The sequence below is a fragment of the Lepidochelys kempii genome, chromosome 18 (genome assembly GCF_965140265.1).
Source record: "Lepidochelys kempii isolate rLepKem1 chromosome 18, rLepKem1.hap2, whole genome shotgun sequence".
In the NCBI taxonomy this organism is placed as follows: Eukaryota; Metazoa; Chordata; order Testudines; family Cheloniidae; genus Lepidochelys; species Lepidochelys kempii.
In genome coordinates this window covers 19,698,844-19,712,815 of record NC_133273.1, presented here as the reverse complement: position 1 = coordinate 19,712,815, position 13,972 = coordinate 19,698,844, and the positions used below count along the sequence as shown (strand labels likewise).

General features: G+C 38.4%; 1 protein-coding gene across 1 annotated transcript in view; it reads left to right on the top strand.

Moving 5' to 3' along the window:
* MORN1 (MORN repeat containing 1) overlaps positions 1-13,972 on the top strand; it is a 270,992-nt gene that overhangs the window by 21,401 nt on the left and 235,619 nt on the right. The window contains 5 exon segments of the mRNA XM_073316712.1: positions 1,632-1,728; positions 4,663-4,773; positions 6,948-7,075; positions 8,586-8,602; positions 9,073-9,263. Coding sequence (XP_073172813.1) covers positions 1,632-1,728; positions 4,663-4,773; positions 6,948-7,075; positions 8,586-8,602; positions 9,073-9,263 — 544 coding nt within the window.

Genomic DNA, 13,972 nt, shown 5'->3' with positions numbered 1-13,972 from the left:
AACAAATATATAAACTTAAGCTTTCTTTCCAAGAATGACTATCCCTGTAGTTTCTCCTCCGAAATTTCTCTGTCCTAAAAGCCAGTTCTTTGCTCAAAGAGCTACTCCCACCTCTCTGTCCCAAATGGAGTTAATGAGTTGCACCTGCCACCAACAAATCAACAAAAATAAGCTGGCATCGCCCTGCAGGGTTTCAGCACCTGCTAACAGGATGGGACAAGAGAAGAGCCTGCCATCCGGTCCATCAGGAAACTTTCACTCCATGCTTTCTAACAATTATACTCTGAAGCAAATCGTTTTCAAATTATTTCCATGGAATGCTTTAAAATAATGATGGGAAAACTAGAATAAAGCGAGTTGCTGCAGAAACATGTTTCTGCAGAACTGTTTTTAACTGCCTGTGCTCACTCGCCCTTGTTCTCTAATTTGGATACTAGTTACTAAAGGTGGAAAGAGTGGAAGAATTCTAACCTCTAAATCCCTCTGGAATTTGAAGGTGGTTTAGACAAATTTAGAGTTATAGAAGCACATTGTTTTGTGCAGCCTCCATTTATCATACAGCAGAGCCAGAAATTGAACAACCTACCATAAAATAAATTTTAATTTGCAGTGGATCAGCATAGCAGAAATGAGATCACATGAGAAATTTAAAACACTTTTATTCTCCAGCTCCTAACACCCTGTGAAATTTAAGGAGTCAGTGCCATGGAGCAGGAGAGAGCCTGAAACACATACTTTCTCGTTTTTTTTAATGCTACGTATAGCTATTGGCAAATATTATAGAAGTACCACTTCACTTCCCACACTTGAACTTTTGGTTGTCTTTGTGTGTTGCAAGTGTGAGTTCCTGCTCCCCCACTTATGAATGTCTCACCATTCTTCTGTTGTCCGCAAATAGCTGTGAAACCCACTAGAAAAGGGTGTCTGTCTCTCATACCCATCTAGGGCTGGTCCACACAGAAGATGACAACCTAATACTGTTACTCTGTGCTGTGGCTCTCAAGGTTCCAGTCGCTGAAAGAGACCAAGGTCCTGTGGGAAAAATAATATCTGGTCTTGCAATTAAAGATTTTATAATAAGGCATTCACACCAGGGGCCCAATTATGGTTGCACAGCAGCTCAATTCTGGCATTCCCTAACTTTTGAGCGCTTGATTTTGCAAACACAATTTTCTTTATGTGTATAATATTATATATCTTGGGTCAAATTCAGCAGTGGTGTAAGTCATTGAAATCTTTGGGACTGAATTTGTCCAAGGGTGTCACTCTTCACAATCTGTATAGGAAATGGTGCATCATTCTGCATGTGCCAAGTGGTAACTCATTCTCTGCATTTAAGTGCAGTGTAATTTCTTCTCAGAAGCACCTCTGATAATAGCGCCCCACTGTAACAAACCTTTGGCAAGAAATACTTGATTCCTCTTTTTCTTTAGAGGGTGTACTGTGGAGTGTCACGTAATCCTTGATTGTTGTGTGGTCGCCCATTCAACATGTTCACACAACTGTTGGAAGGGTACTTATAAAGAACCTTGAGGGCCACCCACTCTGCTATTGAGAACCCTCTGGAATAATCCCTTCGATATAAAGTAGCCTGTGTTGCAAATTTGAAATCAATGTGTTTCTATTTGAAGGGACAGTGGAGAAATGATGTGTTCAATGGCCAGGGCACTAAAATTCATTGTTCTGGTGTCATCTATGATGGACTGTGGATCAATGGCTACCCTGCTGGTACGTTCATTCATTATGCTGTCCAGTTATTAACAAGACTTCAACATAATACTTTGGCTGTCTCTCTGTTGATTAATATGATCTGGCTATAGTGTTAGCCTCCTCTGTGCACTCAGTTTGCCTGGAACATGTAGTTCATAAGAGTGAAAGCGGTAGCTGTTTGAGTGGCACATTTGTGTGTCGGGGGGAAGCTATTAATTCAAATTAAATGTAGAACCACAGTGAAGTATAAAATGTTACTTTGGAACCTTTTTTGAAGAATAATGTGTTCTTTTCATTTTAAAGCAAATCACACATACATTTTTGGAGTTAAAGGCCATTACCTTATTCACAAAAATAACAATATAATGAGTTTAAAAAAACAAGTATTAAATTGTCCTGCTTAGAAAGCAGAGGTCACAACTTGAAATTCATCTCTTCCACAGTTAATTATTCAGTATATTCCTAGCTGCTTTCTATATGGTTTCACAAACCGCCCTAGATAAAAATTAACTGGAAGATCATGTACTATATTTCCAATAAATTCTGGTAGCTTTTATAACATAATGTATCATGGTTTCCAAACTGGAAATGGTTGTTGCAATATGTAAGAGGATTTATTTGCTGAAAACCTAATAGAATGTTAGGGCTGGATGGAAGATGAAATTAGAAGATCTGTTTGGGAAGAGAAGACCCCTAGAATTTCTCGATTTTTCTCTTTCAAAGGCCATGAGTCAGACTACCTCCTCTTCTAGCTGAAGACTGGATATGGCACAGGAGATGCACATGGCTCATGGTGTCAGACCTCTAGAAAGAGTTTCAGAATTATCTCCATGACTCATTTTGCAATGGAAAGGGGAGCAGGTCTAGGGTAGAGGAAATAATCTCTTATGTGAAGCATAGTTACAGCACCTTGGAATCCCCTTTGATTACTCATCCAGCCTTTGTCTTCTCAGCATTTTCAAAGGTACACATCATCTATGCTTGACTGCTCCTCAACCCTTCTGGTATTAGTTGTAAATATCATACAAGAAGTAGGTTTTAAGAGAGGATTTGAAGAGGAAAATTTAGTGACCTATTGGAGCTGTTTGGGGAAGATGTTCCATGTGTGGGGGGCAGCATGAAAGAAATCTGAAATCAGTTAGTGGAAGAGAATAAGGAGGGTACTGTAATTTGTAGAATTATTATTGTTTGTATTACCATACTGCCTAAGAATCCTAGTCATGGAGCAGACTCCAGTGTCCTAGGCACTGTACAAAGACAGAACAAAAAGACAGTCCCTGCCCCAAAAACTTTACAGTCCAAGTATAAGATAAGAGGCAACACATAGGTAACAGAAGAAGAGGAAGTTTAAGGAAAATATGAGGCAGTATTGGTCAGCACGATTGCCTCTGCACACCGGCAGGCTAATGTTGTCAAGTTTTTTGTAGGCATCCTGGAAAAGTTATGAGTTAGTTTTGTAGATGCTTATGGGGGGTGCCTCCCATACATGAGAGATGGTATGGGACAAAGCATTAAGCTGCTTGTTAGAAAATCTAACAAGTGAATTATGACAACTGGTACAGTGCCAATCAGAGGCAGGAGTTGACATCTTGGTAGTGAATGAGAGATGATAGGCAGGGTGGGGATAGGCTATGAAGGACACTGAAAGTGAAGAAAAGTAGCTCATGTTTGATGCCAAAGAGATGAGAGAGCCAGTGGAAGGATGCAACGAGAGGGGAGACCATCAAAGCACCATGGTGGGAAAGTGATTTTTGCAGCACCATTCTGAATGTATCTGAGCAGGGCAAGGTTGCATTTGTCAGGGCCAGAGAGAAGGATGTTGCAGTAATCAAGACCTGAGATGATAGAAGCTTCGATGAAATTTTTAGTTGTGTGTATAGATAGGAAAAAATAGTACACATGGCCCTTTCACATAATTATACATTTTAATACCTCTAGTCAGGGTAATCCTGGGCGCATGTAAGATGGAAAAGGATTGGTTTAATTCCTTGACTCTGTGAAATGGACATTAATACTGTTCACTTTTCGAAGAATCTGAAACTGAGACAAGGTTAATCCACTGCTAAAAATCAGAGCTAGAAAAGAGCAACAAAGGTCAACTATCCTATTCCCCTCCTGGTGGAGGGTTGTCCCCTAAGATACATTCTCGTAACAAGCATTGTAAACAAAACAGAGCCTAGACAACTGTCATTCCAGTTTGCAGATTGAGATCTGATCCACCTACATATTTGTTCACTAGTGCAAAAATCATACCTCTGCTTTCTAATTGTACTTTACACATAATCCCCAAAATTTTTCACACCTGATATATATAAACAACATTAGTAAAATGTAGCAATCTCTGTGATGGAAGGATACAGTCAGTGGTACAAAGCATACTTCAGTGAAGGTGTGGAAGGGAAATTTTGACTTAAGACAAAAGATAAAACCATTTAATCTGAAAGTTCTCATCTGAAATTATCACACACAGTAAATTTAATGGAACTCAGTGCATCTATTTCTGAAGGATGAAGTGCTAAATTAACCTCTCTGGGATCTGAAGTTGTGGCTGTTGGGAATCAAGGTATCCCTCTCCTGATCACTACGATCCTGATCCACATCCTATGGAAACAAATGGAGAGAGACTCCCGTTGACTTCAATAGGAGTTAGATTACACACACACCTAAAACACCCCCACCCTGTTTCTGCACATTTTGTTAGGCCTATTTCCACTAAAGGGATTGCTTAAATAATGGCTCATCTTTTACCAACCATCAATGAGAAGAAGATCTAGAATAAAAGTATAAGCAATTTGTAAGGCTATTGATGCCTAAGGTCTACTACCATCAATTCATCAATCTGTTTGGGAGATAAAATCATAAAAGATGCTCCAGAGCAAAGGTTCTTTGAAAGAGGGGGAGCACTTTAAGTCTACTAATAAGAGAAGAACTCAAATATATTTAATGTTGCAGCTCAAGCAAAGAAGATGGTAATTTTGGGCCCGTAAGTTATTGATGTAATCCAAGGGTCTGCTATCACCCTTCATGTCCAGCTACAGAATGAAGGAGGAGAGGTTTCTGAATGTAAGAACATGTTTACAGATATTTTCTGCCATATAAAAATGTTTCACAATTATAAATAGAGAATGAAAATACCAAAACATGACATTAAATTAAAATGTCCTTTTACAGTTATGATAATTTTTGTTCAAGGTCTTTTATGAGGCCTATAATTTTGCCTTGAACCGCTCAGGTATGTGGCTGCCTCCTAAAATGAAATGGTTTGTGGAATCTTTGGGGTGTGTGATGTCTTGCCACAGAAGTCATTGCACATGACCCAAAGGTACAGATGTACACACATGTATACACAGGATCTACACACATCCTACTTGCAGAAAACAATTATATGTAAGTAATCAATGCCATAGGAAATGTTATCATATTGGTAGCATCTCAAGAAATGAAGTGTTTGCTAGGTTTTTTTGATCTATCAATGTCCCTAAAAATTTATGAATTTTACTTCATTTCTGAATTCCATACTTAATATTATGTATGCACATAATTTGCTAGTCTTATTTCAAAATCTCAAAGTGGAAAGTCATTTACAATGTGGGCCTGTTGTGTTAAGAAGATAATAATGGGATACAATTTTTCACAGTTAAATCCAGGTCATTAATGACCAAAATTTATAAGAATCTGACAGCTTGTTTGTGGCCTGTGTACATGAGTTGATGGTCTCAGTCCCACATTTAGAGAACATTAACTGGTCTCTTTGTTGACAGTCTTAGTAGAAAGATAAGGGATTGAATAGAGACAAAACTCTCCTCTCAACCCTAGAAGGGTTCTCTCCAGGTCAGTGTTAGGATAAATTGGAAGGGATAAAGTTTGTACTGTACTTGTTGTTTGGAGAGAGAGAAGACGTCATTTTCTAGTGCTGTCAATCTATGCCCTTTCACAATCAATGCATTCATTTAAATTCTGTATTCAGAACAGAAAACCTTCCTGTTGACAGTTAAAACTCACTTGGTCTTTGTAACCTTCTATTTAAAATTATTTCTGTGGAAGTCAAGGCTATCCACAGCATTGTGGAGTTAAATGAATGTATCTAGATAAGTATTTCAGAAAATATGACAGCTTTGCTACAGCTTTTCAAAAATACAAATCAGAGGAGGTTATTTAAAATGAATCCTCTGGAAAGGTTAAAGTATGTCTTTGTTCTTTTTCTCACAATTTGAATAGAAAATGTTCCAGGAAACTGAAATATTTATTCCCCATATTTGCCTTTACTACTGTTCCAGCCTGCTGAGAAGACAAGCTGGCTTTCAGGTTGTGATCTCCCAACTGAAAGTACAAATGACAGTTTTAGCTCTGTTGTTTGCGTGGCGTAGTAAAAGAAGACTCTTGGCAAGCTTCATCTACACGAGGGTTGGAAACTTTGAGTACCTAAGGCCTCTGCAGAATTAAGCATGTTTGCTAACTTTTCTTTGAAATTTTGCAAGGGATTCAGCGACTGCTGGGGTTCCTCTGATCATTACTTTTTGCAATCTGCTTTCTTTGGATGCTGAACTACGGAAAGTATAATTTTCCTCACCTTGCCCGTGGACTCGTATTTGGCTTCAACTTCTATGGAGTTAGGCCATCACAGAATTTGGCCCTAGTTTTTACCAGACTATCTATTTTTTTCTGTCGGAAGAAAACTTTATTACAATTATTATCAACACATCACAAAATGAAACTACAATACTGAAAGAACAAACTCAGCATCTGAGAGATGGAAGGACACACCATTTTGAGTGCATTGCCAAATAAACAATATAAGGCTAAGGATTAACAAATGAAGTGAATGAGCAAAAAATATTAATGGGGTATTAATCAAACATATTATTAGATCATGACTGAAACAGCTTCAATGAAAGAGAAGCAAGAAAATAACACTGGATTATTCTCTCAAGTAGATCCTGATTTCCTAGAGATTTTCTTACATTTAAATCTTAATTTTTAAAAATATTTTCTTCTTCCTTCATCATATATTTTTCTTTTTAAAAACCACTGACCACCAGTCTGTTGGACAAAACAATAGCTTTTATTATCACCCTTGCTAACAAGTATGATGAGAGTGTTTTTACTAGGTGGATGATTCTGAAATTTTGCATAAACTTGTAAGATGATATTGTGCAGTTGCAACAAATATTTCAGTTTTTTACTACACAGTTATGAAATTTTAATTTTCTTTTTCCTGTTGCTCTTTTGATGGGAAGATGAGAATGGTCGACTTTTGGAGATCTGGGCTGGAGTCAAAAACCATCAAATTCCAGCAAGTTCTTCTACCAGCTTATTCAAGTTAATTGAAGAAGTTCAGAGGAAGCCAGTGAAAACCCCTTTGTACGTAGTGTGTGGAAAAATCTATTTCATGAAGTATTTTCTCTTAAATAATACACAAGGTGCAGTGACTAAATGTCTTGCAGTCACTCATTGGTGTTTTTCCTGTGTATCGGTGCTGACTTTCCCTTGCAGTACTTGACCTATCATCTAGTTCAAGCCAGATTCTTGGATTTTTCTTGTGCCATCACCACTTACTTTCTATGAGTTTCTACTCTTACTCCCAAGCCTATGACTTCCAGAAGGCACTGGGAACCTCATTGAAATCAGTAGAAGGAATCCTATTGATTTCAGTGGCCTTTGGCTCATGGCCCTGGATGATAAGGCTAATTCTTTTCATAAACTCTGACTATATTCCCTCTTACGTTACCGCAGTCTTCATTGACATTGAGTGTGGGAATCCTGGGGTAGATCTCTGTTGTCTTTTTTTTCCCTTATGTATCTGAATTACTTTGCCAGTATTTCTTGATATAGTATTTTGAAAGAAGCCATTTTGTTTTTCAGACGTTAAATTCTACAAATATTACTGGTGAGATAGAAAAAAGATATTGAGTAAGTGATGAGCCTAAGCCCCATTTTCAGAAATAAATTAGGCTCTTAGGAACCTAAAAGGTTGTCTGCATGGCAAAGTTATGGCCGTTTAAAATAAGGTGTGAATTTAAATAGGCAAAGTTATACCAGTATAACTATATTGGTTTAGAGTCGCACCTTATTTTAACTACTGTAATTCTACTGATATAACTGGTAAAACTTTTCTGTGTAGACAAACCCTTAATTCCATTGTAAGTCACTTTTGAAAATGGGACTTACGCTCCTAAATCAATTAGGCAGCGGTGAAAATGTTACCCTTTGACCGTTTTGTTTTAAGCCAAGCTTGTGTTCTGATCACTGGGTAATTTGTTTCTCCAAAGTCAGTTTTTAAAATGGTCTGTCAAAAACTGGTAAATCACGGTTGCCACTGAAAGGTCATTGTTTACAATAAACATGTGCATGTACTGTACTTTCTTTCAAAAGTAAGTCCCCTAACATTGCTATGTTTTTGAAAATGTTGCCCATGGTTGTTTAAGTATGTTTCCTTCAAAACACGACATGGAGTCCTTTGTCTGAGAGAATTTTTCTTTTTAATGGTAAATTACAGCTGCTCAATCAAGGGATTCCTTAACTATGAAAATATAACAGCCAAGATTTTCAAAAACAAGAGCCTTAAAGTTAAGCTTCTAAATCCCAATTTAGGATCCTAAATAAGTGGTATGATTTTTCAAAGTGCAGATCAACCAGTATCTCCCATCACAGTTAATGGGAGCTGCTAAGTGTTCAGCACTTTTGAAAATCAGCGTGCATATTTAGGATCCTAAATCAGGATTCATGACTGGGATTTTCAGTGCCTATGTGAGTTTGACATCCAGTTCCCATTGAAATTTGAAGTGGTATGAACCCTTAACTCCCTTGAAAATCGCAGCCAACATATTGCTCAACATATTTTGTAGAGTAACATATTTCTCTTTTCTCCTTCAAAGGAAATGGCTGACCAGAGGTGAAAATATTGCTCAATATCTTTTATCAACTAAACAATTAAAAGTCCTTACTCTCAGCAGCACTCTACCACATGAAATGTAATCCACAGTAAAAATTCTCTTTCAAGCTGCTCAGTTTCAATCATTTTATGATGATTATCAGGACAGGTCATCATTGTGACTTTGTGTACCAGTTCACCTGGACCTGACAGACACGAGATAAGTAACCCAAATAAACTTGATGTACAAAGGTTTAGGGCTACACTGTTTGCTGACCAAATCAGATAGACTAATATTATGGGAGATCAGCTAGTTTCTCAGTACTGTATGTTATATATATCACAATATGTATACACAGCTGTAACTTTCATTCACTGGATATTTTATGGCCCTGATGGTAAATTCCATATTATATCTGGATTATTTTATTAAAATCTTAAAACCTATCAGCACAAACAAAATAAAATGTCAACCCTATTTTCTTTCACAGTGGATTTGAGTGTATTAACTATCCTTTGATGGATGCTGTGTCTGGAAGCTGGGAACTGAAAGCTGCTGTCCCTGTATCTGGCAAATCTGGATTTGCACTGGCTGATTTATCAATCCCTAAGGAAGATATAGAGCCAGAATCCAGATCAGACACCCTACTTGGAACAGGAGATGCCCCTAGCAACGAGGATGGTGAGTAGAGAAAATGGTTTAGTCAGCTGCTCAGCTGTTTAGTTAACTGAGAAACAAAAAGTATCTTTACACAGCAGTAAAACAACCCAAAAAAAAAAAAGGAGATGGCTTTTGTAATGCAAATTGGTGGCTCTCAAAGCATTTTAACAGCAGAAGTGATTTCCACTGACTTTCTTATAATAAATGGAATAAATTTCATAGAAATATTTAATTTCTGTTTTATAAAAAACAACCCCTTCTCCAAAGCTTCTACTTCAATTATTTTGTTCAGTCAAAACACACTGGTTCACAATGATTTAGATAAAGGAGCTGCAACAATCACTTAGACAATCTAAGTTCACTCAATGTGGTAGAATGAAAGATGGGCCTAAACCATGAAATGTAAATATGAATCCAGAATTTGGACCCACCCTCCCACCGCCAGCGTTCAGAGGCATTGGTGCTGGTTCAGCCCATCTCTAGTAACAACTTTTATTCTGCGAGAGGCTGCGACTTCAAATGCAGCCAGTGCAGTGTCTTGAGTAAAGTGAACGTGGCAGTTTCAGCAAGTATGGAGGTGTTGGATCCTGAAGCCTCTAGCCCCTTTAAGATATTTTTAATTAATTGAAATCAGTTTAATTGAAATTAATTGAAACACCTTTTAAGCAGAAATATATCTTTAATTTCTTTCCCCTCACAGTTTTGTCCTTGTTGCTTGCAATATCTGGTGTATTTTTGGGAAGTGGCCAACGAGCTTTAACCTGGGAGCTTATTTTGAGGCTATGGAACCAGAGTCCAGTATTCTCAATCCCATGTGTCAAAAGTAATGAGATTTAAAAAATAGTAAATTTGGGATCTTTTTATTTGCCTGCTGGGTTTGAGAAATTAAGGTCCACATCTTCAAGCTTTACTTGATTTTCACATAATCACCCAGATTTAGAGGCAGGGCTTTAAGAAAAACATAAAATATCTTGAGACTCATGATAAAATCACCAGAGTTGGCAACTCTGTTGGTCAGATTTCCCTTTATCTTTCCTGACCATTTAATACATCAGACTCTTGTGTTAATAAAATATGAGTTATCACATGGAAAAAGCTTCACAAATGGTTCACTGCTGTGTCCTCCCATCTGTGAATGCATGTATGAACCATACAATTTCATTCAATTAGAAAAAAAGTGTCTCGTTCTTGTGGATGGCACTTCAAATACCACCACAAGGGGTGCATTTCAAGGGGATCCATTTCAGCAGAATTTAGGAGGAATGGGAGTGCACAGAACAGGGAGAGGGAAAGTTGCTTGTTGATGTTGTTTTTAAATATTAGGTCTATGAAATAAAATTAAAATAGAAAAATGTGGAATTACAGGACAGTAATTTGAATTAGTCTGCTGGTGAAATCGTGTACAGTTCTTGGGGTGTAAGGTTTCTATTTAAGGTATTTAAATGGAACCCATTACCATTGTGTCTGAGTGTCTTCACAGCTTTTATGGTATTTATCCTCGCAATACCCCTGTGAGGTAGGCAGTGCTATTATCTCCATTGTATGGATGGGGCACTGAGGCACAGAGAGGCTACGTGACTTGCCCATGGTCACACAGGAAGTCTGTGATGGATCAGGGACTTGAACTCCTAAGTCCTGTGCTAATGCCCTAATGTCCTCTTGTCCATCTCATTACCCCTTGAAGGAATTATAGCATAGTAAGTCGTAGGTGTGTGTTCATCCTAAATATATATTCAGTACTTAGATTATTATTCCGTTTTCCTACAGGACAGGGAGTAACGATTGAACTAACGCTTTCTTTATAAACATGCTGGTATTGCTTTACCACCCTATTATTCTTGGAATTATTCATGGGAGCCTAATGCTGAAGCTTGGGAGTTGAATCAAAGTTTAATCACGGCAGTTTATTGTGAACAGTAATATTAAATTCTCCCATATAACTTGATACATTGTAAATACATGATTTGCATCTTAATATGGTCAATGGAGTAACAAAGCTGGTGGTAGTTACGAGTTAGTTGAAAAAACAAAATAAACACCATCTATCTTAGTAGCAAAGAGGTTTATTTTGATAGCCCCAGCTTGTGTTTTCAAAAATCACCTGTTTGTGCAATTTTTTTTTTGTCATTTGTCATTTTGCTTTTTAACTCACCGAAGTGAATATTGATAATGAAGAAGAATCCTTATTTACCACATGAACCAGTGTTAAATTATCACCACAAGATTAGGGTTATTAAACAAATGTGTCTCACTCTTGCTGGCTCAATCCAGGGCGTTTGATTAGTGAATTTTCAGGTCAGAGGTAAAAATATTTTTTTCCCTTTCATGGGACATTGAAGCAGAGAGAGGCTGGAGTTGAAATCCCCACTACAATATTTGTAACTAACACCTTTCCTGAAACAAGCATAATCCAGGCTGTTGTCTCCCACAAAGGGAGGGTCAGGTAGATGACTGATTCCTGGTCATCCTTGTAAGTGTGAATAGTAACAGTATTGTATTTTTTAACTCCTTAGTCACTCTCAACAGAACACACATCACTATTCTTTTCAGCTAGAATGGATGGAAGTCTTGCATCTAGTTCAGCTGATTTCAGTTTCTTTAGAGAGTGGGCTAAATGCTCAGCTTCACTGAATCTGAGTTTATCATGCCTGGCATGGGAGAGACAAATGTGACTCTAAGCAACCTTTCCACCCTAACCTCCTCATCCTGGGACTGCTCTTGCGCCACAGCTCAAATTGAAACAGCCCAAGGGCTGCTTTAATTGTGCCAGTTTGTAATGGTCCCTTCGTATGGGCATTACACGAGCGAGGATCTCTAGAGCATGGCATACTCCCTTTTACCCAGAATTCTCCTATGCCATCTGGAGCAATAGGGACATTAGCATGGGCTAGGAACTTTTTACTTTTTCCTTAGCTAACCTTTTCTTTCATTATGTCTAATCCTTCTACCTGCTGACTACCCAGAATTAACAATTCACTTTTCTATTCCTCTTTAACCATAATTGGAGGATCTCATTTGGACAGAAGCTGGATTGAGCATAAATATACCAGCATATTTTGGGTGATCCCATCAGGATTTGCAGTATCTTGGCTTTCATTTAAAAGAAAAATGAATTTTTAATTCTTCTGGTTCAGAAGAACACCTACTAGATGTGACCCTATGCAGTACAATCTGTGTGAGTGCACAGAAGGAGACACAAACAATGGGACCATTCTGCCCTGGTGTAATTTCACAAACTTGTGAGTGGGTTGTGAGTGTGACAGACAGGAAAGAAGAGAGAGGTACTAGGGGAAGAGAGTTAGTGATGGGGGAGAAAATGGAGAGAGAGTAGGAAGAGGAGGGAAGAGACTGAGGAAGAAGAGAAAAGAAAGGAGGGCAGGACAATGGGTGAGATTGAAGGGCAGTATACACAACAGAAGAAGAGGGTGATAGCAGGACATGGAACAATTATTGTACAATATAGAAAAATAAGTATGGAAGAAATGATCCAGAGAAGAAACACCAAGATAAATAGTATAAAAGATGGAGTGAAGACAATGGAGAAAGAGAAGGAAGAAAAAGCATGAAAGAGATAAGTCAGATCAGCATTTGTTTATTAATTAAAAATAAATCCAGTGCAAAAATGCTGCAATGACAGACCATTTGTTTATTAAAAAAAGTGGGGGAGAGAACAGTGGACTGGGATGCATATAGTGGAATTCACTCAAGGCAGGATCCACATACTGCAGAGATGGTAATAATAATAAATAAATTCCCAGGACCTGCCCTGACAGTAGCTATTTCTAATTAGCACTGCTAGCATAGAGTTCCACTCATTACAATGGAACATAGGAATTGCCAGACTGGATCAGACCACTGTCCAGTCCTGTCTCCAAAAGTGGACCGCACCAGCTGTTTTAGGGATAACCTGACTCCAAGGAAGGTTCCTCCTAACCCTATAGTGGGTGCTTTATGCCCTTAAATATGAGGGGGTTATCCCTTCCAAAAGTCTTGGCGGGTTTGTTATTTTTGTTTGATTGGGGGGCAGGAGTTACTCTTGTTAGCCAAATAAGGGTATGCCTACACTGCAGCTAAACACTCAACGTTGGCCCTTGCCAGCTGACTTTGGCTCGCAGGGCTTGAGCTTAAGGGGCTGTTTTAATTGTGGTGTAGGTGTTTGGGCTCTGGGACCCCACAAAGTGGGGGAGTCCCAGAGTTTGGGCTCCAGCCCAATACTGAACATCTACACTGAAATTGAACAGCACCTTAGCCTCAGCCCCATGAGCCTGAGTCAGCTGCTATGGGCCAGCTGCGGGGTTTTAATTCCAGTACAGACATACCCTAAATGTCTAATTCCTTTTCTAAAATCCTACTACAGTCTTGGCCTCCATGATGTATTGTGGCAGTCAGGTCAACAGTCTAATTACACATTTTGTGGAAAAGTGTTTCCTTTCGTTGGTTTTGAATTTGCTCTCCCTTCATTTTCACTGCATGTCTTTTTGTTCTTGTCTTATGACACAAGAAGATAAATAGAAGATCACATATATCTATCTTCATTATTTTGTACACTTTTTATCACGTCATCTTCTAATGGGGCTTACTACACCAGCATAAAGGCTGACCATTCAGGCTTTATGCAGGTGGAGCGTGGAGAAGATGAGGAGGTGAAATCCACCCTTTCCCATAGCTGCTGTGGATTCGCGTATCAGCTGCAGCTCCAGCAAGCTAGTTGCATGGATATTGAGAGCCAC